Source organism: Lissotriton vulgaris, chromosome 6 (genome assembly GCF_964263255.1).
Source record: "Lissotriton vulgaris chromosome 6, aLisVul1.2, whole genome shotgun sequence".
Taxonomy (NCBI): Eukaryota; Metazoa; Chordata; class Amphibia; order Caudata; family Salamandridae; genus Lissotriton; species Lissotriton vulgaris.
The window spans coordinates 218,923,885-218,951,571 of NC_141694.1; the positions used below are offsets into that span (position 1 = coordinate 218,923,885).

The 27,687-nt window shown below is 43.1% G+C and overlaps 1 protein-coding gene across 1 annotated transcript in view; it reads right to left on the minus strand.

The window, feature by feature from the left end:
* Positions 1–27,687, minus strand: part of GCFC2 (GC-rich sequence DNA-binding factor 2) — a 338,027-nt gene that overhangs the window by 77,094 nt on the left and 233,246 nt on the right. The window contains exons 12-14 of the mRNA XM_086926254.1: positions 16,861–17,020; positions 13,838–13,944; positions 12,099–12,175 (exon numbers count right to left, since the gene is read on the minus strand). Of these exons, the coding sequence (XP_086782380.1) occupies positions 12,099–12,175; positions 13,838–13,944; positions 16,861–17,020 (344 nt within the window). The remainder of the gene's footprint in view (positions 1–12,098; positions 12,176–13,837; positions 13,945–16,860; positions 17,021–27,687) is intronic.

The following is a 27,687-nucleotide window of genomic DNA, read 5'->3' on the forward strand; positions in this document are numbered from 1 at the left end:
AGAGTGGGTGTAGCGGCCCAAGAGGCATGCGGTGTTGGAAGACCGCAGTCCCAGACTAAGGGAGGAGAAGATCTTTTTTCCATACTGCTCATACCTCTTGGATTTCCTGTCCGGCGGAGCCGACGGGAATGCGGTCTGGGAATTGGAGGCCTGGATGACCAGGCTATCAGGGGTGGTGTGGGTGGACAAGAAACATGGGTCACCCGGGGCCGGGCGGTGGCATCTGGCCACGTTCCTATCTACGGGCGAACCCGTAGCGGGCTTGGACCAAGTGCCCAAAAGAACGTCAGTTAAGGCCTCGTTAAACGGCAGCAGAGGCTCGGCTGAGCATGACTGCGGCTGAAGGACCTCGGTGAGGAGGTTAGTCCTCACCGCCGCGACGGGGAACTCAAGGCCCAAGGCCTTGGCTGCCCTCATCAACACCACACTAAGAGGGGAGAGAAAGCCAGTGTCAGGGGAAGTGTCTAAACCACTGGCTTCCCCAATTTCACCTGCCCAGTCCTCATAAGACTGGCACTCACGTGTCAGAGGGTCCTCAGACCCCTCCCAATCCTCCTCATCCCCCATCACCTGGTACTCCGGGTCAGTAAAGGATGGGGCCGGTTCGTGGAAAGTGAACTCACCGAACGGCGTCTGAATCGGCGCCGTTCCGGCGCAGGAACCGGGTTGAGAAAGGCGTCGGGGACGGCGCCGCCCTAGGATGGCGCCAGGGTGGTCGTTAAGTCCACCGGCGACGACCCGGATCCAGCGGGGCCCTGCGGCGCCGGGCCAGAAGGTGCCGGCGGCATCGGAGCCGAAGCACCCGACAGCGTCGGGCTGAAGCCCCCGACCCGCTAGGACCCCCAGCAAGGGACTGCTGGGCCCGAAGGCGCCGCGGAACCAGTCGGGGGAGAGAGGGACCTCATGGCCATGAGGAACCGCTCGATCTCCCCCGGCGACGCGTTAGGCCCAGGGACCGGAGGGTGTGAAGCCGGACGAGAGGCCTGCGACTCCGACGGAGCCGCGTGGGCGGTGCCACCTGAACCCCCGGCCACGTCGCGCGAGCGTCAGGGGGGGGGGGGGGGGGGGAGTCGGAAGAGCGATGACGTCTCTTCGACTTCTTGTGCTTACCTGACGACTTCGACCCTGAGGAGTGATGTCGACTCCCGGAGGTATGATGGCTCCGCTCCCTCGACCTCCGTCCGGACCGGGACCTCTCTCGGCGCGGGCCGACTGCCGGAGTTCGAGTCGCTTACAGGACCGCTCCCGTCTAGCTTTTGAAGTAAGGGCCCGGCAGTCGAGGCAGGCCTTGTTGTCGTGGTCGACGCCGAGACAGTGGAGACACTGACGGTTAGGATCCGTGACAGACATCAGACAGTCGCAATCTTCACAGGGCTTGAAACCAGGCATCCCTATCGGCACCGATCGGAGTCGAAGACTCGAAAAAGGATGATCAAAAGATCAAAAGAGTTGGTCAAAAAGTGACTACGGTACCACTTTTTCCGGATCTGCGCTGCTGGCGCGGAAAAAAGAAGAACTGACGTCAGCACGCGGAGGCGGCGTCTAAGTACTCCGATGACGTCATCACGGCGCCCACGACGCCGACGACGGACGCGGAGCCGCAGACGACGCCTACCGACGCGCAAGGGTACTGCTACGCCATAAATTTCCGGGTCCAGTCTGATGCCTGGGGATATGCTAAGGTAAGGAATCTATCACTAACGTGTCTCTTTCAGATATAGGACATTTGCATAGTCCAACCTTGAGGTAATAGGGGCTTGGACCACCGTCCTGTGAGAGAGCGAAAAGAGAGGCAGAAATCTCCGGAACATTTTCAGTATGCCATAGCAGGTTCCTGCTACTGATTGAACTTGTTTTTTCATATCAAGAGAGTTATCCATTTTTACCCCTAGATTTCTCACTACTCCTGCTGATGTCTGAGGGGGTGACATATCTGTTGGCCACCATTGCCTTCATACATCCTGCATAAATGAGCCAAAGCGAATCACTTCGGACTTCTCAGAGATACACTGTAGTTGGTTACATCTAAACCAGGCAAAAACCTCTCTTAAGCAGTTGCTAATCCTCTCTCCCTCTAAATCCTCGCCCTTTTTACAGGTAAACAACAGCTGAGTAACGTCAGCATAAGATATGATTGTTGCGCCTCCGGCTTCTGCCAGAGGGACGAGGGAGCCATATACAGATTAAACAACAATGGGCTTAAGATGGAGCCGTGAGGGACTCAGACCTTCATGGGATTCATGCAGGCCGAAAAAGGGGGAGTCCAAACCTCCTGGCTTCTATCCTCCAAAAAGGAGGAGTACCATTCTAACACTGTGCCCCAGAGTCCACACTCCTCCAATCTCTGGTGGAGTCGGTCATGGGGCACAGTTTCGAAGGCTGCGGACACATCCAACAATATCAGGGCTTCTCTCCAACCTGAGTCGAGTGTCTCCTTGATGTCCTTTCTATCCCAGGAGACTCAATATTTCTTGTATGTAAATTTAAGCTCCGCTATAACCACCATGGTCTGGGACTCCCTTAAGGCGTTTATAAGGGGTCTTATTACAAGTAGGGTGAGTTTTAGGAACAAAAAATATAGAGGGGAGATTGCACTTATAGAGACAGAAATGAGGCAGTGGAGTCAGATCTCAATAGCCAGGTTGTTTTGGAAAGGCAGCAAGAGGACATGGGTAAACTCAGCAAATTAAGGGAGCAGCTGGAGACCATTCTTCAAACAAGGCTTATGCATAGAAGCGAGGCAAGTAAGATCTGCCATTTTGAGTATGGGAAGGGGCAGGCAAGCTTCGGATGAAGAGATTGGTGATGCCTTTTTTGATTTTTTTCAAGACCTCTACCAAGAAGATCGAGCAAGGCTAAGGACTGGTTGGGAAGGACTACACTCATGCCCCCGAGTCCTAAGCAGCAGGAAGATATAGAGCAAGACATCATGCAGGAAGAGGTGAGGAAAGCCATTGCAGTAATGGGGTTACCCAAATGGTCATGGACCTGGGTGTAGTCTGGTACAGTAAACAATGGTCCTAAACCTTATTCAAAATGCCAACTCAATCGAATTACTTAGTTCAATTAGTACATTAATTTATGAGCATGCTGAGGGAACTCTCGAGCAAGACGCAATGCCGTTGAGACGCGGACTGTTAGCAGCGATAAGCTTTGAAAATTCAAGCCTTGATGATGAGTGTCTCAAATCATTGGACCTACCTCTACCACTCTGTTTGACTCTTATGGGATTTACAAATAACACTGCATTGATTAACTACACTGGCGCTTCAGGAATTGGAATTAACACATTCCTTGACTCTCCTAGGGGGGGTAATCTGAAGCCCTACAAAGACTAATTGGTCTGCCCCATTCTGTCCTGATGAAGACCCGCACAACCAAGGTCTACCTTACCTACATGGTCCCAAGACGGGTCGAAACGTCAACGCCTCTTTAAACCCACGGCCTGGACCCCCATCCTTTATAACTAACGTGCCACATAGGAATGTATATCCTGATGTATAGAATTGTGCAAAATACCATTCAAACTGCGTTTGTGGACAGGCCGACAAGGATGGTGATTTACAACCAGTCCTCATTTTAGAACTGCATTATCTTATGTCACTACCCTAAATACCCTTTCCTTCTTTCACCACTACACACTAGAGCACTTTTCCTAGCACGTTCCTCCTCTGGGGCACCCATTTCATACGTAATGACATTTATTGAAAAGCATGTTTCTCTTTACCTTTTGCAATGAAAATGAATTGCTGGTGGATTCAGAATCTGGTTGTTGCTTTTTCTACCCCTTTTGCATAAATGATGTATTGAATACCTTGAGCAGACTTGTGTTCCCTCAGCATGCTCATAAATTAATGTATTAATTGAACTAAGTAATTCGATTGAGTTGGCATTTTGAATAAGGTTTAGGACCATTCTTTACTGTACAAGAGACGGAAGCCTGCAGGGCCCGATGGGCTTCCAGCTGAGCTCTATAGGTCCTTGAGTGAAGTGATAATCCCGGTTTTCACACAACTATTTAATGAGATCTTATCGGATGGCCTCAAGCCCCCAGTGTCCTGGAACGACGCTACAATTATTTTGATTTTGAATCCTGGTAAAAATCCAGCGAGCTGTGGATCCTATATGCCCATCTCGCTGTTGAACGCGGATTATAAAATCTGCGCTGCGATCCTGGCGGCCAGGCTGGGCCTTGTGGCTGGTGATATCCTTCATCCTGATCAGAAGGGGTTTGTCAAGGGGAGGCACTTATTGGACCTTACTTATGACCTAATCGGGGCAATAGATAGTGCCTCCACCTATTCACTCCCTCTCACTGCCATGATACTTGATGCTACAAAGGCTCCACCTATTCACTCCCTCTCACTGCCATGATACTTGATGCTACAAAGGCTTTCGGCAGGGTCAATTGGGTCTATCTGTCGGAAGTCATGGGGAAATTTAATTTGGGCAGGAAGATCTATCAAACTATTCAGCTGATATACCAAGAGCCATCAGCCAGACTTCTAGTTAATGGCAATCTGACCATACCTTTTAGGATTACTAGGGGGACCAGGCAGGGCTGTCCTGTCTCCCCTCTTCGATCTGTATATTGAGCCTTTTGCTCAGCGGCTCAGGGAAGAACTTAGCAATGTGCTATTTAAACACGGTGAGTGGGAGAGGAAGGTGGCTCTGTATGCAGATGATATCTGGTTTCTCTCTGCAGATTTGGCAACAACTTTCCCTGTTGCGATTGGATTGGCACAGGATTTCGGGCAGGTCTCGGGTATGAGGTGAATGCCAGGAAGACTGAGGTCATGACGTGGAATCATGAGGGGTGCCAGCACCAGGCCAGTTCTAGCATGAGATTTCTGGGTGTCAGAATAGTCCAGGATATTGCCAAGATTGCAGAGGTCAACTTAGCGCTAGTGTCAAGGGAGTGGCAGAAACAGATGAAACCTTGGGCCCATCTTCCTTTAACCATTCTTGGGAGAGTTAATTTGGTTAAGATGGTGGTTCTCCCCAAGATAACCTTTCTTTTTAACTCTATTCCCCTCCACTTTAACAAACCAGCTATTGATAAACCTCAGTAGGCCATCAACTTTTTCGTCTGGGTATATAGATCTACCAGAATAGCCTGGAAGAAGCAGAGGCGTAGGAGAGAGAAAGGTGGGCTTGCTCTCCCCGACTTGCAATACTGTGCATGGGCTTTTTTGCTTTTGCATTCTCGGATGCTGTTAAAAATGCCAGTAAGCACGGGTACGGGTGACATGTTCTTGGCTATGTTAAAGGGTGCCAGCTTACCTGAGGAGGGTTTTCTGTTTAAATTTGGTGAAACCAAATTCTTCAAAAAGGTTAAGCTTAAAGTTCTCCAGGCAATGGCCAGAATGTGGGCCAGTCTTAAACGCCTCACTGGCCTTAACTATTTCTCAAGTTTAGCCCCCTCTGAGACTCACCAGGTACACCGGAGTGCTTAAGGGATAAGCTGGCATTACCCCTTAGAGAAGCTGTTTTGATGGTTTGGGGGGACCTGGCCTATGAGGGAACACTCATTTCATGGGCACAACTCAGTGAAAGAGTCGGAGCTGGTCTTTCAAGGTTTAAGTATATTCAGCTGCGGAGCTGGGTTCAAACCAAGCAAACTCTGAAAACTGCCATAGGCAGGGGCAATACCTTGGAATACCAGTTAGTGGCCAGGCCAGTTGGGAAGAGGGAGGTTTCTTTTTGGCAATGGACCATAGAGGAGGCCGTGGATGGTGAATTTAAACTGGCCGATGAACTATGGGGCGAATCTTTACCAAATGAACAGTGTGAGCATTTGTGGCAAAATTCTTTCAAGATCTTTTTGATATCGTAAAACCAGCCTGGCTGAAGAGAAACCACCTGTTCACTGCACACAGGGCCTATCTTTCTCCATTGAGGCGGACTAAAATCTCGAGGGGGTCTCCAGTCAGCTGTGGAAAGTGCAGCCTGGTAGAAGCTTCAGACGTACACATGTTTAAGGACTGTCCAGCTATAGCAGTATTTTGGGAAGGAGTTGGAAAGTCTCTGGTGGATATCTTGGGCCTCCCAATTCAAATAAACTTGGCCTTGATAATTTTTGGTTTTTCTAACCAAGTTACAGGACCAGCTAGATCTCGTCTTATGTTATGCAATTTTGTTAGCTAGGAGGCAAATATGTAAGAGATGGACAGAATCCACTCCCCCCACGCACTCCGACTGGCTGGCTTTGCTTTTTATGACATCTAAGATGGTCTTGTCTAGAGCCTGCAGCAGAAAAAAGACAGCATTCTGGGACTCGTTGCTAAAATGGTCTGGGGCCTAATTTGTAGGGAGATATATAATGTTTTAAACACTCCTATAATAATCAGTGGGTTTCTATGATTAGGTCTCCATGGTACTCTTCGGACTACGTTGGGCACTCTCGGTTATCCTATTGGCCAACAACAATTGTCTCCAGGTTCATTAGGGCCTTGTCGAAGAGCAACCTCTCCCCCTTTCCGGGGGTCAGTGACATTCGAGTCTGTCATAGTACCTGTGGGCGGGGTTCCCTGAGGTTCCAACTGAATGCCTACTTCTCCCAGATCACAGGGTATTGGTATGGACGGCTTGTTTGTTCAGTGGGGTTGGAGGCGAATGAGGACAACAACAAGAAAAAGAATAAAATAATTTTAAAAATTAAAACACACAAAACATATACTTAACCTCAAACTATTTTGCAGGTGTTCACTTTAGAACTTAAATATGAATGTTGTCCTGAATGAAATGTTGACAAGTCTTCAAACATGTTTTGGGGGAGGGGTGGAACAGAACCTGCAAAAGGTGCAAAATCGATCAACACAGAGCCTTCACCACCTTTTGCAGGTATCCACACTCTGAGGGCACCCACAGACTGGACTTTCTGAGTTCATTCACAGAGAGTGCAGTAGAACTTGTGGGTTTAAACTTGTATTTGATGCCATTTTGGAAGACCCTTGCATAAACAAAGGCTGCAACTAGAGACACCCAATTATTATGGGTGCTTGATAAACTCAGCTCTGCCAGCAGAGTTCGCAGAGTGAGAAGCTCCGTAAAAACTCAGCCAACCACCGCGTGACGTAGGTTTTCTAACAGGCAGCTATCAAACTTTAATTTAGCAAGAAAATCGTGCGCTAGGCCAAGTCCTGGCATGACTTCTCAAAAGCCCACTTACTTACTCTGTATCTATACAAGTCTTGTTTTATATTGTACTGTTGTATTGATCCTATATTTCATAGATTATTAATTTGAGTTTTGGAGAGTTTAATTATGCTTATGTCCTGGTTTGTGTTATAGAAATGTGACAATTAAAACTACTAAATTAGGGTAGCGACATACATTCAAGACAAGCTGCTTGCAGAGCGATCTGATGAAGTCACAAACTTACAGTTCTGTTTACGTGGAGAAGCAAATGATTCTATGGCCAGGAAGAACAAGTTACTTACCTTCAGTAACGTCTTGTCTAATGGAGACTTTCTAGCCACAGATTCCTGATCTTGGAATATCCTCTAGGTGTGAAACTGAATCAGGAAAATCTGGAGTTACACTACCACAGCGCTAGTAGGTGGCGTATAGCAGCTCCACGTCGTAGGCCTCGACTGTGCCGGATGGGACAAGGGCAATGCCTATATAAGTGCCTTGCATCACATTGACAGTTTTTTTTGTAAACCACGGAGCCACATCAGAAGGCTGATTGAAGAGTGTGCAGATTCTGGTTCCGCCTTTTTAGGTGGAAAATTCCAGTTTGCAGATAGGGAGGATGTGAGGGTCAGAAAGGAATCTTCGCCTAGCTAGAGTCTCTACCACAGAAGGTAAGTAACAGATCCATCTGATAGAGGATTCTTGCTGCAGATTCTTTGGCTTAGAATGTATGCCAAAGCAATACCTCCCCAGAGGTGAGCCTGCAAACTGGCTTGGACCAAAAAGTCCTCGAGGACCGAACGGGTAAAGTGCCCATCATGATGGACCGGACTTTCAAGGCAGCAGCGTTTGATAAACGTGTACAAGGATGCCCACATAGCAGCTGGACAGATTTTCAAGACAGGAACTCCACAAACTGGCACAGTTTGGGCTCTGGTGGAAGGTGCCTGCAAGCCCTCAAGCGGTTCTTTCCTGACGAATACGTAGCAGATCTTAATGCAGCATACAATCCATCTGGACGTGGTCCGTTTCTCCACGGTCTTCCCCATCTTGTTCCAGTGACCCCTACAAAGAGTTGATCATTCACCCATTGTTCTTTAAAAGGGCACTCTTCTTCTATAGTGATTTTACTAAAGTACAGCCAGTCGAGTCCCTCCTCCTCCTCCTTGGAATGGTGAGATGGAGCAAATTAAGTGGTCAGTGTGATGTTTTATTGGATGTGAAAGAAAAGAGTCACAGATTCGTAGAACGTGGCAGAAAAAGAGTCATTGGTTCCGAAAATCTTTTTCTCACGGTAGAAGCTGGTGTATGGAAGTTGAACAGAAAGAGCCTGCCGCTTGCAAACACTTCTGGCTGATGTGAGATGTGATGCCACCAAAAAAACAGTCTTGTTTGTCAAATGTCTGAGAGAACAGCTATGCATAGGTTTAAAGGAGAATACATCAAATAAGTTAAAACCAAATTAAGATCCCACTAGGGCATAATGAAATGTTTGGAAGGAATCATATGCTGAAGCCTTTTCAGAAAAGTGCCACATCGGGAGACTTAAATGGAGGGTTGGTCCGGTAATAGCAAAAATGTGGAGATGGCCAAACGGTACCCCTTAACTGTATCTAGAGCAAGACATTGCCGGGCTAAGAACAAATCAAACAACAACACTTCGGACAGGGGTGCAAAAAGCAGGTTAATGCAGACCTATACAGTTTTTGTTGACAGGTGCCTGGCTGCCAAGATGACGTCACAGACTTCGGGAGGAAGGGCGAAGACCCTCAACTGTCACTGCTTAATCTGCTCACATGAAGGTGAAGTGTGCAGAACTCTACCCTGTTTCTGCAACAGTAAATTCTCTAGAAAGGGCTGTCTGATTAAATGACAGATGCTCATGCTCCGTAACTCTGGATACCATACTCTAGTCGCTCAATCTGGAGCCACCAGGATAACTTGGACCCAGTTGGTCTTGATATTTTTCAGAACTTTGGGTAGGAAAGGTATCAGCAGGAAAACATAGGATTTAATATTCCAGACTGATCAGAATGCAACTCTGAGCTAGAGGCGGCTTGGAAACTACATTATGCAGAATTAGTTAAATTGAAGGTTCTCAGTGGTGGCCAAAAGATCTAGCCAAGGTTCTCCCAGTCCTGAAAGAGACCTTGATCCACCTCCGTATGCATACACCATTTGAGGTCCCTGAGGTGTCAAAGGCTGGGTTTGCCCGCCCTGGAGTTAAGGGATCCCACCAGATGCTGCTCTGCCAGGACCGTGTCCCAATGTTCTAGCCATCTCCGGAGGTGTAGAACCTCCTGGTGTAGGGTACATGACCCCATTCCACCCTGCTTGTTGCAGTACCACACAGTGGTACTGTTATCTGGGAACACCTGGACCAGCTTCCTTTTGATGGAAGGCAGGCAATCCCGAGCAAATCACCCTCAGCTCCTGGAGGCCGATATGGAGCTCAGTCTCCACCGGATACCAGAGGCCCCTAATCTCCCACTTTTCCCTTACAGCTGCACCAGCCCACAAGCAATGCAAGGGAGTGGGCGGGGGGGGTCCTTTGCTGACCCAGTCGTGGTCCGTTAATCACCACTTCAGATTCTTTGCAGTCTACTTCGAAATCTAGACAACGCTGGAGAGATTTCCCCTAGGGATGCACCCGCTGGGACTTCAGATCCCACCGCAGAGCTGGCATATACTATTGAGTATACTCCGCCAGCAGGAGGCCATCAGACTGAAATCCAGGATGTTGAATTGTCAGCAGCATAGCCCGAATGGTGCCACTGAACTCCGCAGATACACTGCAACCATCGTCATCACCTTCGTGAACACAAGAAGGGCACTGGTAATGCCGAAGTGGGAGCATAGCAAACTCAAAATGCTACTAGTCCACTGTGAACCACAGGTAACATTGATGAACCTGCAGGACGGGAACATAAAAACAAGCGTGCCACAGGACCAATACTACCATTCAGTTATTTCTCCTTTTTCATGGAAGCATTGAGATGGCGCAGATCTACAATAGGGCAAAGGCCTCCGTCCTTCTTTGGCACCAAAAAGTAGCAAGAATAACAACCACAACTTACTTATGATGCTGGCACCATCTTGAAGGCTCCTTTGGTCAAAAGAGCCTGCACTTCATGGCACAACACAGAGAGGTGGTCCTCCATCAGCCGAATAGAGGACGGTGGCAAGGGCGGTGGGGTTTCCAGGTCTGGACCCCGCCAGACAATAGTTCCCACAGGATTTGTAGGAGCACATCTGTGGCCACATAAAGGCTTGGAAGTCTATTGGGTGTGGTGGCTGGGCAGCAATGGATGCATGTGGCAGCCCCTACCATAGCCACAAGAGTGGCGGAAAGAAGAATGGGTGTAGGGCCGTGGTAAGCCTTAATGTTCAGGTGGTGACCCTACTTGTATTTGAAGCGCTCAAGTGCTGACTCAGCTTTGTCACAGAAAAGGCAAGTGCCAGCAAATGGCATGTCCTTAAGGGATGCATGGACATCTCCGAAAAGCCAGATCTCAGTCAGGCATGGCTGCGAAGTGCCACTGATGAAGCAATGGCCCTGCCCAGCGAGTCGGTCAGGTCTAGTCCACCTCTAATGATGAATTTGCCAGCATCCCTGCGATCTGAGATAGCCTGGTTCAGGATAGCTGGATGGCGTGAGCTACTGGTAGCTCTCCAGCTGCCTGTAAGTAGTTCTCCTGTGTGCATCCCAATGAACTAAATTGAAAGTTTTTGTTTAGTTGAATTAAAATATGTATACTAAAACTGAAAAACTTTGTATTTTCAGAACTCATAAGTTGATGTTTGTAGAAAAATGGTTACATTTCCAATATGCATTTAAAGCAGATAGTTGAGTGATAAACATCAAACAGTGTTGGGGAGCCTTTATTACTAATATTATTAACTTGGTGCTAGTGACATTGCAGCTACGACTGATATGTATTACCCATGTAGGGGCATTGCACGCAGAGTGTTTTTTTACGTTACTGCTGACAACTATGCCTGATGCACTGAAGTGATCACGGCTGGTAATCTTGCATATGGTGGCCACTAATGTAACCTTGTCTTATGTGGTTACTATTGCGTCACTAATAATATTAGTAGCTCAGGAGGATTTTCATTAGACATAAGTAGCTCTTATTACGGAAAAGTTTGGAGACCCCCTGGTCTAGTGTCACCAAAAACAAAGGAGCAGCAGTGAGGCTCTTTCTCATGGCTAAAACATTGACAGAGTCCAACTGTATAAATAGCCTACCATTCAGGTCTATTTTTAGGGTTCGTCCTATTAATCCCGCAAGGGATAATAGGACGAGAGTATAGCCGTCAAACCATTGGCCGGATTTTCAAGAGTGCATGTGCTCATGCACGAGCTTGCCATTTGCTTCTCAGCCTCCTTGCATCAGGCAGCTCGGCCTCAGGCATTCACCCCAGCGTGCGCTAATTACATCTAATTAATCCCTGCTGCTTCGCACGCGAGGCCGTGCTTCAAAGGGATCCGCTCCCCCGCCCCTAAAAGCTTCGTTCGGCGATGTTCTTGTTCCATCTTGTGCCTGTACCACCCAGGATACAAAGGCCCTATTTTCTACACATAGAAGAATTTATTTCTTCCTCCCTTAAATACTTCTTCGCAGACCTCTCAGAACGGTAATCCACTGTTTTCTCTCACCAATTTGGACACCCCTAATAAACACCTGCAATAAAGAGACACAGACAACTGAAGATTGTCAAGGTGTAAGATTTGTGGATAGAAAAAAAAAGGGCAAGTATAATATACTTTACTCCGTACACACTGAGGGGTCTTGCATTTTTCAAAGATTCTTGGAAATATCTAATGTAGTTAAATTTTGTTCACCAATCAAATTTCTTCACATGTGTATTTTTACAGAGATGTGATGTGCTATTTAGCAGTCTGTGCTTTAGAAATCTCAATTTTTTAAAATGTTGTTTTATAGTACAGGCATTACCTTTTTGAATACAAAGGGATGTAAACATCATCATTGATTGCCCTATTGATCCTTTTAACCACCAAGGTCAGCAATTCCTGCATAAAAACATACCAAAAAATATGTCAATACAATGTACATCCACAAGATTGGATGCATCAATTTTTTTACAGTCAGTGCAAAAAAAAAACAAAGTTCGGAAAATCTCTGTGGAAAGTCTGGCGATCGTACAGGGGTGCCCTGATATGACATCCATGGACTGGAACTTCATACGTGATAAAACTAAAAGGAAACTAATGGCCTCATCTTGAGTGTACTGGTATCAGGCTAGTATCCTCCTCCCCTGCCCTGAGTTACCAATATTGTTGGCACTGGTACCTCTGGGAGAGGTGGGAGGAGTTGGGACTACTGGGTATTACAAGGTGTACCCTTAGAGCATCCTCAGAAATTAGGAATTACCAGGAGAATCAGTAAAACCAACCCAGATTATTATTAATGTTGCTCGATTTATCACTCATGTGATCCAAGAGGGCATTATCCATTTTATTTGCACTACTCACATTCTTTTCAATTCTTGCAACATAGAAGATTAAGCTGTAATTTGTTAGCCCAGTCATTTGTACAATTAAACTTGAAAGGTAGCACCAGATAAAGAGCATCAGTTTAAACTAGTGATCTACAGTGAGAGCAACCAATCGCCTGTGATTTCTACTAGTTGATCTTTGAGAGAACCATCAGGCCGCAACAGGCTATTTTATGCTGAAACATTTCATAACGTTCATCCCCGATCACCTACCTGAAACCATGTGTAAACTAACACTATGTTTTGATGTCCAGTCTTTCCGCCCAATAATGCTATTTAAGTAAGAAGAGTTACTGTTTAGCTTTAAAAGTGGGCGATATTCTTAAGCCACATCCTCCTTGGTCAGTGTGATTTAGTACCTTACTATTGGGAGTCGACGGTTTGCTTGAAACCAGTCCGTGAGTCGCTGCAATGCCTCCACTACTAAGTTAATCATCACCACATCTACCTTCTTCATTCCTCTCCTTAGAGTTAAACGTTCTATCACAGCAATAAGCACACTCACTAGGACATTCCTGCAAATACGTCATCCCCAAATAAGCTACACTTGAATGTCTGCCTCACTGGGCGAGGCAGACATTCAATCCTTCCTAGATGTTTACTACATTTTAAAAGACCTTTTAGCACTGGTATGTGAAAAAATGTATGCCTTGATTTTAATGATTACAGAACTCTGGTGTTAACTGGGTTATAATTCTTACAAATGGCAATCAATGCTATTTGAAACTGCTGAAAAATAAATAGTAAATGCATGAATACATTAATACATTAATACTTAGATGAGTACCTTACTACATGATACCATCACACTCCACATACCAAGCATGACATGACAGGGAGGTGCTGAAATCAAACGCATGAGAGAGTTGCAATAAAGCCAGGTTTTCAAGATTACCACTAAGTAAGTATTATGTTGACATCCTTAAAATGTGGCAGGACTCTGAGCCGCTAAAACCGGTATTAGACACCCACCATGGCGGAAATTGAAAAAATGCAGAATTACAACTACAATGTAATGGAGAACAGAGCATCAGTACTAGAAATAGATCTTTTGAGTAATGCTAACAATAGGTTATCTGTAATTGCTCGAAAGATCTCGTTGATAAAGATGTCACTCCCCCTAAACACACAAACACCAGATAAGATGACAACATATCATTTTCTTAAATGGTTTTACCAGTTTTGCTTTATGAGGTTCAGTGTCCACCAAAATGGATTTACAGTGTTTCACAAGACTGTCTGTCTGGGATGAAGACAATGGATCCCAAACATGTTCCACAAAATCTGAAACACAAATGAAAATGAAAGCTAAATTATCACACATGCTCCAGAAAAATTATTCTGACACTGTTAGCAAGAGTGTGGGATCAAGCCCCGACATATGAACATCAAGTCATTTTTCATTAACTGCTTAGATGACAGAGAACCAACAGCTTAGTGCAGCCAAGTTTAGGCTATGTCTACAGACTTAGAGCAGCATGTATAAACCGACAGATCTGGTATGTAACAACCTGTTTTGCATACTATGCTCTCTGCTATAGGATAGCCTGTTTCCCCTTACCTTCCAAGAAGCTTTGTTGAACGTCACACTTACAAATATGCAACCTCTTGCTTAAAGAGGATAATCAGTATTAAGATGAAACCATCACCATAGCCAAAGGCACACTACATGCTCTCAATCAATACACTATAAAAACAGTTACCACTACATACCCAACATACGTCCGATTCTCATAATCTGGTTTTCATCAAACCCTTAAACAGCACTCAACACAAAATGCCATGCACCATCGTTCCAGACAACCTTTTAAATAGTCATCCTCAGCCAGCACACATTAGACAGAACCTTTACACCCTAATGCGCACAGCACTGCACCAATCTCATAGTTGTCAAAGCACTTCCAAACTAGCAACACCATCACACCACATTAACATACATCATGCACCACACAGATAATTCAACATAAAAACACCACCCCTTATGTGCACAACACCACATCACAATAACCTACTGTGATGATAGATCTTGAACATTCCATATCACCTGAACAAAGTATAGCCAAACACCCACATTTTCTTTTCCATTGATACACCCTCTGAAGTTTTTGAGTCTCGTCTGTAAGACCCAAAGCCTTATTTATGACCTGAATGGTTGTGAGGTGAGAAGTCAGGTGTCAAGTATTATCCTTGTCTCTAAGTTCAGTCAGTCAGTCAGTCAAATTTACTTTATTCGGTTAATTAAAACCATAAAAGCATACTACATTTAAAATCACAATGAGAAAAATGTTTTCCCCAAAAAGAAATTACAAAGATATAATCATCACAGTATAAAACAGATTCTGGATTATTAAACACAGGCATAATTAATTAGATTAAAAACACACTAGTTGATAGCGGTCCTTCTCTTTTTCTGTATTCTGACTGCTGCAGTTAGAAAGCTAGCTATACTAAAAATTTCCCAAACATTGGTCAACACTTGCAAATATATAAAAGCAGGTCTAGCTTGACTAAAACCTTTGTTAGAATGGGTAAAATAAACCGGTTTCGGAGGTGCAAAAAGTGCTCACAGAATAAAACAAAGTGCATTGAGTACTGAGTGGAAAAATTATCACAAGTGCAAACATTCAGGTACTCCAGTTTTTGCCATCCCGTTGGTTCTGCCAAAAGTAAATGTAGTTGATTAAATCTGAATCTCACCAAAAGAAAACTATGATGGGAGTTAGTAACTACATTTAACTATGGTTAAATTATTAGTGAGGTGCATATGAGCTGGTGTGCCCACACGAGGGGCTTGGTTAATTCTACAGCCTCTCTATCCATTTCTGATAATTGCAGGTACATGTTTTTAACCCAGCGCATATCCACCTTTCGGAGTTTCTCTGGGGACATAAATAGCTCTGGCCTCCTCAAATAAGAGGCAGTCCTTTTCACGTGGCTTAGCCAAGGGATGCTATTTACTCGGTCAAGAGCTAAACAATCGCGAATAATATTGTGATTCACCCCAAGCTCCGGGTTTGTCCAGATACTTATTCATTTAAGTAGAGGTGCCATACCTATGGTATCTGTTCTAAAACCTAGACCCATTTCTTGCTGGATTATGTAAGTAGGTGTCAATTGAGGCATGGATAAAAGAGTCCTTAAAATGTTATTTTCCACTATTTGGATCTCGCCCGCTTCTCTGTATCCCTAAGATCATGGTTGAGAGATATCGATATAGTTGGGCATTAAACTACTCTGTGTGGATCAACCTATCCAGAATAGGTTCCTTCCTTTTCCCTGGGGTACATGTTTGACATGTATGTAACTAGGTAGAGAGGTAGTACCCTTGAAAGCTTTTCCCCTTTCTCTACTTTGATTAACATAGCTGCAGAGCAGGCAAGTACAAAGGGTCTCTGTGCCTGGGGATTGAACAAGGCTGTGAACCATTTGCCAGAATTATGGCCAGTTCAATGTCTATGGAAGTCAGCGAGGAGAATTTGGTGTTGGCTATTAAATGAAGACCCAAGGTACAGCTATCTATGTGAATGGTGCCCAGATATATTATTAGATATCACCAATGCTCTGTGTTTTCGGGTAAGTCTGCCAATGTGCTGAAATTCCTCTACACTAGGTGGTGAAAGGGCTCAGAGATGGATCCAAAGAGAACTGCTGCTTAGATATAGAAAACAGTAAATAAGCTTATGATTGCATGATTTGTTGGGGAAAGAGTTGAGACCTTAAGGCAAAGTATTCAAATTATGGGGCCTGGGCAGTGAGACATATATAAGAGACTAGATTCCTGTAATCAGACGCCTATGTTAAAACTTTAGTTTGCCCTATAGGGTTGCAACCTATGAACAGAAGGGAGGAAAAGATTGCCAAGTTGTTAAACAAGGTCTCTAATCAGGAGCGTGTCTCTCCATGGATTTTTGGATAGAAGTGCAAATGTTCACATGGCATATGTAGGTCTTGCCCCAATGAGACATTAGCACAAAATTATTGATTTTAGGTTGATGTTAAACTAGTTGATGGCCAGTAATCAGGGTCACAAAGTACAGTATTGTACTGCAGGACCCAATAAACAGAATATAGTCAACCCAAAAAGATAGTTTCTGAAAGATATCAAGATACAAGTCTTGAACATTGACAAATGCAGTGGAAGCTACACGGTTGGGAACACTTTGCTACAGCTTGTCAGATAAGAGAACGCATTCTACACACCTGAAACTTTAGGAATTATAGTTTTCTCAGTAATCTTGGGTAAAATGTAATCATCGGAATGGTCACCACCAGCATCCTCTTTTGGTTCCGCCTCCTTTTTGGAACTGTGAAACTGTTTTATACCTTGGTACCATGACATCTGGTTCAGGTCTATGCTGTCCTGTTACACAACAACAAATCAGTGATGAGTAATGTAGGGTGATATACAGGTTCATATGTAACATAGCAAACTAAATAATATTTATCAAGTAAAAACAAGGGCAAAGCATAAAAAAGAGAAGTATATGCATGCAGGGCAGCTTCAGCACATTTGCAATATGCAAAGTCCCCGCTAAAGAGCTCTTTCTTTACCTATTGAGGAATTCCTGAACCACATGCTGCACACAATACTAAAACACAAAGAAGCAGGCTTTCTAGAAACGGCATATTAGTAATCAGTAGAACGAACTATGTCTTGGGTACCCATCCCCTGGCTGTTTTCTAGGCCAAATAGAAATTAAAGTTTCAGAATACATGTGGAAGCCTAGGTAATTATATATTTTCAAATCTGACTACACTAAACCTGTTCTACAAATTTGGATCCAGGAACCTGATTCTACTTTCTATTCAGCTGAGACGACTACAGCCAACCAGACATTGAGGCTGACTGGTTAGCAATCTCTCTATACCTGAACCAAAAGGAGCCAAAGGAAATAGAAGCGCTTTGAATCTTATTAAGTAGAGTCGCTGGTTTATAGGGAGAAGAGCTGTAGGAATAGGGCTTATCATAAGAAACTGATCATTACAGGAATCCAAAGAATGAACAGGTTGTTTTTGAACCACCTCACTTCACAGAAGTGTTTCTATCCCATTTTAAGTAAAACTTCATTAGCCTAGATTTTTTTATTACAAATGTTATTGCGTTTTTTATATTTGCCATACATATTCGTAAACATACTGATTGAATACAAAAGGGGAGGGGGCGCGTGCAGTATTACAGCATATGTCAAATGAATTGAGCAGTGTTTGTTTCAACAGAGAGCATGTCGTTTTGCAAAAGTAACCCCTATCCCAGTACCCCCCAAACAGGTGCCTGCCATCTACCTAATGCGTATGAGGTATTGTAGGGTCGTCATCTCAGGAGGCGCAAAATGTACATAATAAGTTGGAAGGATATATTATTACATCCAATCTCTAGCTAAAATATGGTTATATAATAGGTAGTTATACCCACCCACAACATACAAGTACGAGATGCTATGAAGGTAGGAAAGTGAAGGGTACATTGTGAGGGAGGGGCTAACACCCCAGCGCAAGCCTAATGTGAGGGTGGAGGGATGTTATGTGGCACAAATGTGTACTGTCCTCATCACGGACTTGCACTTTAAATGCTTTCAGTAAAGTCGGGGACCCATGGGGCTTTCCAATGTCTTGTAGGCAAATGTTTTGCTATTAGTAAAGTCAAGCCTGCAAAACGAGAAGTCACTTTAGACGAAATACCTATATGAGACACTGCTCTAGTGTGTGCCAATGGTTATTCCCTGTCCATGTTGACATTGATGCCCCCACGTCGAACCAGTAAAGTGCCAGTGAAGGACAGGCCGATAACGTGTGTCAGCTCCACGTCCAATGTGTGGCACTCCGCAGAGGCTGTGGGGAACACCATGTTTATTTTGTTGTTCGAGAGTTAGGCCCTGTGAAATATCAAAAAACTGAATGAATTTAAAACGCGTATTATGCAAGCCCTTCTTTGGATACTGCAATAGGAAGGACCATTCATCATCAGTGAATGCCCTGCTAGCATCTGCCTCCCACCTGCGCCCAAGTGAATCCTGGGATAATCCAAGATGTTGCAGGAGTTCGCGGTCCAGCCATCTGACCAAGTGTCTTACGTGCCTCATAGTGTGTAGCACTTACAACAATCCATGTGTACCGGCCTCAGCACCATCCAGAGAACAATACCAACGGATGTAGCCAACAGTACTAGCATATGTTAAGAACAGTGTATCCGGTAACCCATGATTCTGCACAAACTTGAGGTGAGGCATCAAGGAACGGTCTGCGTAGAGCGAACCCTCAGTTAGCACCTCTCCCTGATCCCAGGGGCGTAGCATCCAAGCTGTCAGGGTGCCCAAAGGAGTGAGGGGCCACACAAAGGTTTATGGCACCGATGAACGTGTGCATCTCACGGCAAGTTTCCGATATGAGAGCTATACAAAGCAAAATAGGGCCCCCAGTGGGCAAAATAGGGCCTGGACAGAGTAACTTATGTAACTGTCCCCTACCGATCTTACGAGTAGCATTACCAATTTCCTCCAGATTGTGGCCTGCCACACAATATCTTCAAAAGAAGAGTGTCCCAAGAACCAGAAAGGACAGGGTATTTAACTATAGCAAAAAATGAGATTCCTTTCTGTGTTATTTGACTTTAGGATTTGTGACCAACTGGTCTACTTTCAAGTTTTATATTACTTCTATACTAATAGACGTTTCAGGTACTTATTATACACAACACTGAAATAGCTTCTTTCTCTCAACATTTATTTTTATAGTGTTAAACACATTTATATAAAATTCATCACAGAACATTTCATATCCAACATATAATCATGAGCATTTCCCTAGTCTAATACAAAATCAATCCTATTCTTTTTTAATGCTCGGAAAAACAAATTAAAAAAGTAATTCATACAGTTAAAAAATTATTCAATGTATACTATCGTGGGTGGTCCCTTGTCGGCGCGTTTCGGTGCTATATGGTCTTTTGGGCACCTTCTTCAGGACAAAACTTGGAATAGTACTTTCTAAAAATTAATGTAAAAAAACAATTAGTATCTTATTATGTTGAGAGTTTATCTTCATCTATACAGTGTTGGACCCTCATTGTACCTAGTCTTAATCTCTCTAAACATTAGAAAGAATATCTTACTTAGAATACTTTAACGTCAGTTGTTCCCACTTCTTGTTGGGTTTATCCGTCTTAGACTTCACTATGTGTCAGTTTCATACATTTCTGAAACATAGAAAGAACCGGTTGGCGTTATCCCTGATTATCTTCCTTATCAAGGTTATAAAGACAGACCCCGTTATTTTGCCACTTACTTAAAAACAGGAGAATTTTTTTCTGCGTGTCTATGGCAGTCCTTTGCGTCTTTGATTTAGCGCAGGGTATCTGGCACGGGGACTTGTTACTGGTCCACCTATTAGATAACATAGCAATGTAAATGTATTGTCTAGTAGATTCATTTAACAGTATTCATTGCTGATACCGATGGCCTTTTGGGTTACATACCTTGAAAACGATTTCTTTCAGTCCTTGTATTTGGTATATATACAGGTCTTCACTTTATCATGACAACTTTTAGCTGGGTACACGTTTATGTGAGGAAATCTTGTATCCCAGAACCTGTTTTTTTTTAAAAATACACGCGCTTAGTATTTTTAATAGTATTCACAGCGTGTCACTGTTTGTTTCTATCCCGTATTTTTCGAAATATGATGTCTTGACATATGTTGTAAATGTTCCCATTTCTCATCACGCAACTCAGTTCCTCTCTTTTATTTGCCGTGATAAATTTGAAAGTGACTCCCTCGAGTATATAGAAAAAGTTCGGGTGTATACTCCCAATTATGTTGTTGAGACCGCTTACAAACTGCTGTCTCTAATGTTTCTCCTCTTATCTGTTCATTACTATTGTTATAGGGTGACTTAGTTATTTAGGCTTCTACTTAATTTAAGCATGGGAGACACAGTTCGTTATTCCCAGTTATGTTCAGTTCTCCATGCCGGTCTAAGGGTTGCTTAATTAAAAAGTTAAGCTATCGGGGGAAGTTGCTCCTTTCGAGCGAAAGTGCGGATATCAAAGCCCTCCCCTCCCAATTACTTACTTGTATTTTTGCGCCCCTCGCCGCCGACACGTCCGCTCTCCTTTACGGTAATATTTTGAGAGATGGCGAGTCGTGGTATTTATACTCTAATCGTCCCCTTAATTGGTTTTAAATTGGAGGCACGTGTATTCATATTCTTAATGAGCTCTCCATTTTGGTAGTTTGTTGTCGTTTTGTAGTCCGTTTATATTGAACACAAAACTGAACGCATTTTTTGTGTAGTTTATTTACTTGTTACGAAGCTATACGATATTCTTTATCAAAAAGTATGTTTCTCAATAACTACTTTCCGGCGATTTTCTTTAGTTTGCTACCAATGAGTAGAGATCTGAATCTCTTTAAGATTCAGATTTTAAGTCTGTTAAAAATTTGACTTAGCGTATATTTAGACCCTAATTTCCCAGAAGCCGAAAGGTCCTCCATTTTCGTAGTTCACCCTATATTGATGGTTAATATGTTAACCGTAAGCGGTGCGTCATTTTTGTAGTTTGTTGACTATTAACCTGATACTACTAGGTATTGTTTATGAGGACGAATCGGTAAAATCGGTGATATCTTTACAAAATGGTATATTATGGGGGTTGCTTGTTTATGAGGACGAATCGGTAAAATCAGTGATATCTTTACAAAATGGTATATTATGCCGGTTGCTTCCCCCTGTTTCGGTTACTTAGATTTTTACACCCACTTTGTATTGCCAAGTACTAATGTTAATACATATTTATGAAAACAGCATCAGTTGACAAAAAATGACATGTAATCTACATTATTCGCTGATCAGTTCAAAGACAATTTTAGGAGAATAACATCAGATCACGAAAAACGACACTTAATATGCATTGTTCACTAATACATTCAAGGTTATCAATTGTTTGATAAATACGATTCCAGTACATGTTTACATTTTATTTCAAATTCACGAAAATACTTAAATCCCATCAGATGACAAGCTAGTAATTTGCAATGTTTTAGATCATACTTTGGGCTCATCAATTATACTTTACAGTTTCAAAATCCCACAATTTCATTTTCCTCCCAGTGATTTATTTAGGGGGGTGACAGAGACAAATATTTGCCATTACACTTTTATGCGTTTGCTGGGTATTCATTTCCGGGTCTCTTCTATGTTTATCTTTTTGTCATGGTCCAAACTATATTGAGGGGTGTTCTTGACAACTAGTAATGTCAAAACATCTATACTTATTACAGCTGTTACTCTCTGGAGTCTCTTAAAGATTGATGTAACTTGTTCTGAACTCATATGGGACCCCAGAGATCCACAAACAGTCTATTTGTGGATCTCTGGGGTCCCATATGAGTTCACAACAAGTTACATCAATCTTTAAGAGACTCCAGAGAGTAACAGCTGTAATAAGTGTAGATGTTTTGACATTACTTGAAATAAAATTTAAACATGTACTGGAATCGTCATATTTATCAAACGATTGATAACCTTGAATGTATTAGTTAACAATGCATATTAAGTGTCGTTTTTGTCATCTGATGTTATTCTCCTAAAATTGTCTTTGAACTGATCAGCAAATAATGTAGATTACATGTCATTTTTTGTCAACTGATGCGGTTTTCATAAATATGTATTAACATTAGTACTTGGCAATACAAAGCGGGTGTAAAAATCTAAGTAACTGAAACAGGGGGAAGCAACCCGCATAATATACCATTTTGTAAATATATCACGGATTTTACCGATTCGTCCTCATAAACAATACCTAGTAGTATCAGGTTAATAGTCAACAAACTACAAAAATGGCGCACCGCTTACGGTTAACATATTAACCATCAATATAGGGTGAACTACGAAAATGGAGGACCTTTCGGCTTCCGGGAAATTAGGGTCTAAATATATGCCAAGTCAAATTTTTAACAGACTTAAAATCTGAATCTTAAAGAGATTCAGATCTCTACTCATTGGCAGCAAACTAAAGAAAATCGCCGGAAAGTAGTTATTGAGAAACATACTTTTTGATAAAGAATATCGTATAGCTTCGTAACAAGTAAATAAACTACACAAAAAATGGCGTTCAGTTTTGTGTTCAATATAAACAGACTACAAAACGACAACAAACTACCAAAATGGAGATCTCATTAAGAATATGAATACACGTGCCTCCAATTTAAAACCAATTAAGTGGACGATTAGAGTATAAATACAGCGATCCGCCATCTCTCAAAACATCACCGTAAAGGAGAGCGGACGTGTCGACGACGAGGGGCGCAAAAATACAAGTAAGTAATTGGGAGGGTAGGGCTTTGATATCCGCACTTTCGCTCGAAAGGAGCAACTTCCCCCGATAGCTTAACTTTTTAATTTAGCAACCCTTAGAACGGCATGGAGAACTGAACATAATGGGAATAACGAACTGTGTCTCCCATGCTTAAATTAAGTAGAAGCCTAAATAACTAAGTCACCCTATAACAATAGTAATGAACAGATAAGAGGAGAAACATTAGAGACAACAGTATGTAAGCAGTCTCAACAACATAATTAGGAGTATACACCCAAACTTTTTCTATATACTCGAGGGAGTCACTCTCAAATTTATCACGGCAAATAAAAGAGAGGAACTGAGTTGCGTGATGGGAAATGGGAACATTTACAACATGTGTCAAGACATCATAGTTCGAAAAATAGGGGGTAGAAACAAACAGTGACACGCTGTGAATACTATTAAAAATACTAAGCGCGTGTATTTTTTTAAAAAAACAGGTTCTGGGATACAAGATTTCCTCACATAAACGTGTACCCAGCTAAAAGTTGTCATGATAAAGTGAAGACCTGTATATATACCAAATACAAGGACTGAAAGAAATCGTTTTTAAGGTATGTAACCCAAAAGGCCATCGGTATCAGCAATGAATAGTGTTAAATGAATCTACTAGGCAATACATTTACATTGCTATGTTATCTAATAGGTGGACCAGTAACAAGTCCCCGTGCCAGATACCCTGCGCTAAATCAAAGACGCAAAGGACTGCCATAGACACGCAGTACAAAATTCTCCTGTTTTTAAGTAAGTGGCAAAATAACGGGGTCTGTCTTTATAACCTTGATAAAGAAGATAATCAGGGATAACGCCAACCGGTACTTTCTATGTTTCAGAAATGTATGACACTGACACATAGTGAAGTCTAAGACGGACAAACCCACAAGAAGTGGGAACAACTGACGTTAAAGCATTCCAAGTAAGATATTCTTTCTAATGTTTAGAGAGATTAAGACTAGGCACAATGAGGGCCCAACACTGTATAGATGAAGATAAACTCTCAACATAATAAGATACTAATTGTTTTTTTACATTAATTTTTAGAAAGTACTATTCCAAGTTTTGTCCTGAAGAAGGTGCCCAAAAGACCATATCGCACCGAAACGCGCCGACAAGGGACCACCCACGATAGTATACATTGAATAATTTTTTAACTGTATGAATTACTTTTTTTAATTTGTTTTTCCGAGCATTAAAAAAGAATAGGATTGATTTTGTATTAGACTAGGGAAATGCTCATGATTATATGTTGGATATGAAATGTTCTGTGATGAATTTTATATAAATGTTTTTAACACTATAAAAATAAATGTTGAGAGAAAGAAGCTATTTCAGTGTTGTGTATAATAAGTACCTGAAACGTCTATTAGTATAGAAGTAATATAAAACTTGAAAGTAGACCAGTTGGTCACAAATCCTAAAGTCAAATAACACAGAAAGGAATCTCATTTTTTGCTATACTGCCACACAATATGCCAACCATTGTAGTTGATCCACTATACAGTAGGATTTCAGGTCCGGGGCACCCATGCCGCCTTTGTCCAGCTGCAACTGTAGTTTTGGCAGGCTGATTCTACGACAGCCTGGGCCCCATATGAGTTCTATTAACAGCAAGTTTAGCATGGTGAACACCAGAGGCGGAACCAGTGTTGGTAAGTTCAGGGAGGCGTGAAGTCAACCCTGGCTCAAGCTACGCAGAAGCGCGCCTAGAGCGTCTATGCTCCTTACCTCTTTCGTCGACAGAAACCGCCAATGTGAAGATAAAGTCCACTTGGACTTCTTCTTTTGCCTCGTCCCTCAGTGAGATGAAGAGGTCTTAGGGCTCTGGGCATGGTCCCGCGAACTCCTCCTCTTCAATCGGGACCGAGACCGCTGCAGAGTTTCGCTGGGCGGTGTTGACTGCTGGCGGGGGGGAAAATTAGTATCAGTGCATCATGCAGTGGCAGGCACTGCTTGGCTTGAACCCAGTCTTCCTCGAAGACATCCTTGCACTCGCAGTTAGAAAAAACTCTGACTTCGACAAAAAGTTGAGAAAAAGACAGTCAAAAAGCAATAGAGGGGTAGCTCTTCCCAGATCAGCGCTTAACTAGCACAGAAAGAAAAGAACGGACGTCCGGGTGTCTGGGTGGTGCCTATATAGGGATCGCCACGTCATAAGCGACGCCATCACGCTCAGCCAAATGGAGCCACCCGACGGCGCGCGCAAGGGGTACTGCTAAAAAAAGTTTCCAGAGCCAGCATGATTCTTGGGAAATTCTAAGATAAGCAATCTACAGCTCGAAGTTTATCAGATATAAGTGGTTTTGTTGTCGACTGTGAGGATTTAAAGTACTTCTTCAGATGAACCTCCGACATGCTCATGTTTCTTAAGGTGCCTTCTCTTTACACACAATGACTTTTGACATACATTTGCGTGCTTGACAATGCAGGATAACATTCTCCTAATAGTCATTGCTTACATTTCTACTTCGCAGTCACACTATCACAACACCTTAAACATTCTGTACAAGGGATATAGTTCATGGCATAAATATCGTTATTGGCCAGTAGGAGAGGACGCTATCCAACTAGAATAAATAATTGCACAAAACAGGGGTTGCGAAATGCCCACACGAGTGCTGTTTATTATATAAACAGAATCACTTCCGTGTTTGGGGAGAGGAGCACTCAGCTGACACTGCAAGGTCACTGCATGCCGGAATTCCTGCTCAATGGGATCCTGTGTACCGACATGAGGGATGTGCAGTTCTAGACCAATACTTCAGATATGAATGAACAATCTCACTCCTTGGGTCAATTTGTATAGTAAATCCAGGTGATTATGTGGGTAGGTGCAACTGGGAAGCCCCTCCTGAGTTTAAAAGTGGTGAGTAACTCTGTTAATGCGTTATCCCAACAGTGGGCAACTTCACTTAGCTGCACTTTGGTGTTCTTTTCAATAAGGTCAGTCCAATTCAAAAAAGTTCAAGATATACTTCTTTTCTTTTATTCTTATTTTTTTACTGCATTTGATTCTTCATCATTATGATTGCTTTCATCATAATCTTTCCTTATGTGCCCAATGCATTTCGGGGCTTGCCCTTCTTCAGGGGACTTTATATATTGTGTGAATTCAATCCGCTCGTGTGTTCCTAATGGGTTCACGAGGGTAGATATTGACGCATGCACAAGAAACACGGGAGGTATTCTTCGAATGGATGGGTTCCGTACCGTCCGGTGTCGTTTTACAAATTGCAAGAGGTACAGTAGCGTTCCTCCTCGGGACCCGCAGATTGAATTCACACAATATATAAAGTCCCCTGAAGAAGGGCAAGCCCCGAAATGCATAGGGCACACAAGGAAAGATTACGATGAAAGCAATCATAATGATGAAGAATCAAATGCAGTAATAAAATAGGAATAAAAGAAAAGAAGCATATCTTGAACTTTTTTGAATTGGACTGACCTTTTGAAAAGAACCCAAGAGTGCAGCTAGGTGACGTTGCCAACTGTTGGGATAACTCATTTACAAAGCTCTAGACCAAGACAGACAGCCTGATGACGTTTACCCACAGGTAACCGGGAGTTTGTCCACCCAGCAGGAATTTGGCAGATTACCCACACTAGGCAAGACTGGATCAAGGAAGTGCTATGTAGGGGTGCAATATACACAGCACATATATGCCCGCATATATTCACTGTCTTAGCACAACGGCGGAATTGTTCATCCTTTTCACTGTCCTCAAAATGCTAATTACGCTACTCTGTTTCATTCTACTAATTATCGCAGTGCACATATTTTACACAAGAATCACCATGCTTCAATAAATATTGGAAAGCCTTGCTGAGTATTACTTGTGCATCTCTTTCGGGCTGCACGAGTGTCCAAACGAAAAAGTTCTAGATCTGTTACCACGATTTCCTGGGGGAGGGGGACGGGGTCCAGGATTTTCCTGTTCTGAGGTCGAACATCCATTTGGCACCCTGTAAGGTTTGGATTGCAGATGGTGCATTGTGGGATAGCGGGACAATGAGCCAAAATATCCTGAGGGTGTGCACGGAATCAGTCTGGCACAATCCTGATGATTATGTTGTCCAACAAATGCACAGTTTGACTAGTGAGGTACAAACAGTACGACACTTCAGGGATGGAGTCGTGGGTTCAGAGCAAATCTTTCCTGAAGGGATTTTATCCCTTTTAAAAGGACGCTCTTCAGATGTTTTTGATTGCCCTGAAAAGCCATGAGGAGTCTTTTCTTAGCCTTCTTTGGTGACTCTGTAGGCACTTTATCACCAGACCTATCCCTTTTGCGGGATGTTTCAGTCTTTGAGGACTCATCACCGTCCTCCTCGGATAGGGGGTGCTCTTTAGATTTTAGTTTTTGGAGACGGATTAACAGTCTTCCCTCTCTGACTTTCAAAGATTTTTGGCATAAGGTGCAACATATCTTGCAGTCTCTCACCCTGTGCTCCGGATGTAGGCAGTAGATGCACTCTTTATGCGTGCAGCCTTTTTTCCACATGTTCCAAAAGTTCTGAATAGTCCTTTTTTAGTTGGCTCTAACATGATGATCTAGTCAAAATATATATAAATATTAGTTGTAAATGATGTCCTGAATTTAAATCTTCTCTAAGCTTGATAAAAAAGCAGAAAACTGAGCGGAGCTCAATGAGACACCCATCACAAGGCACTCGG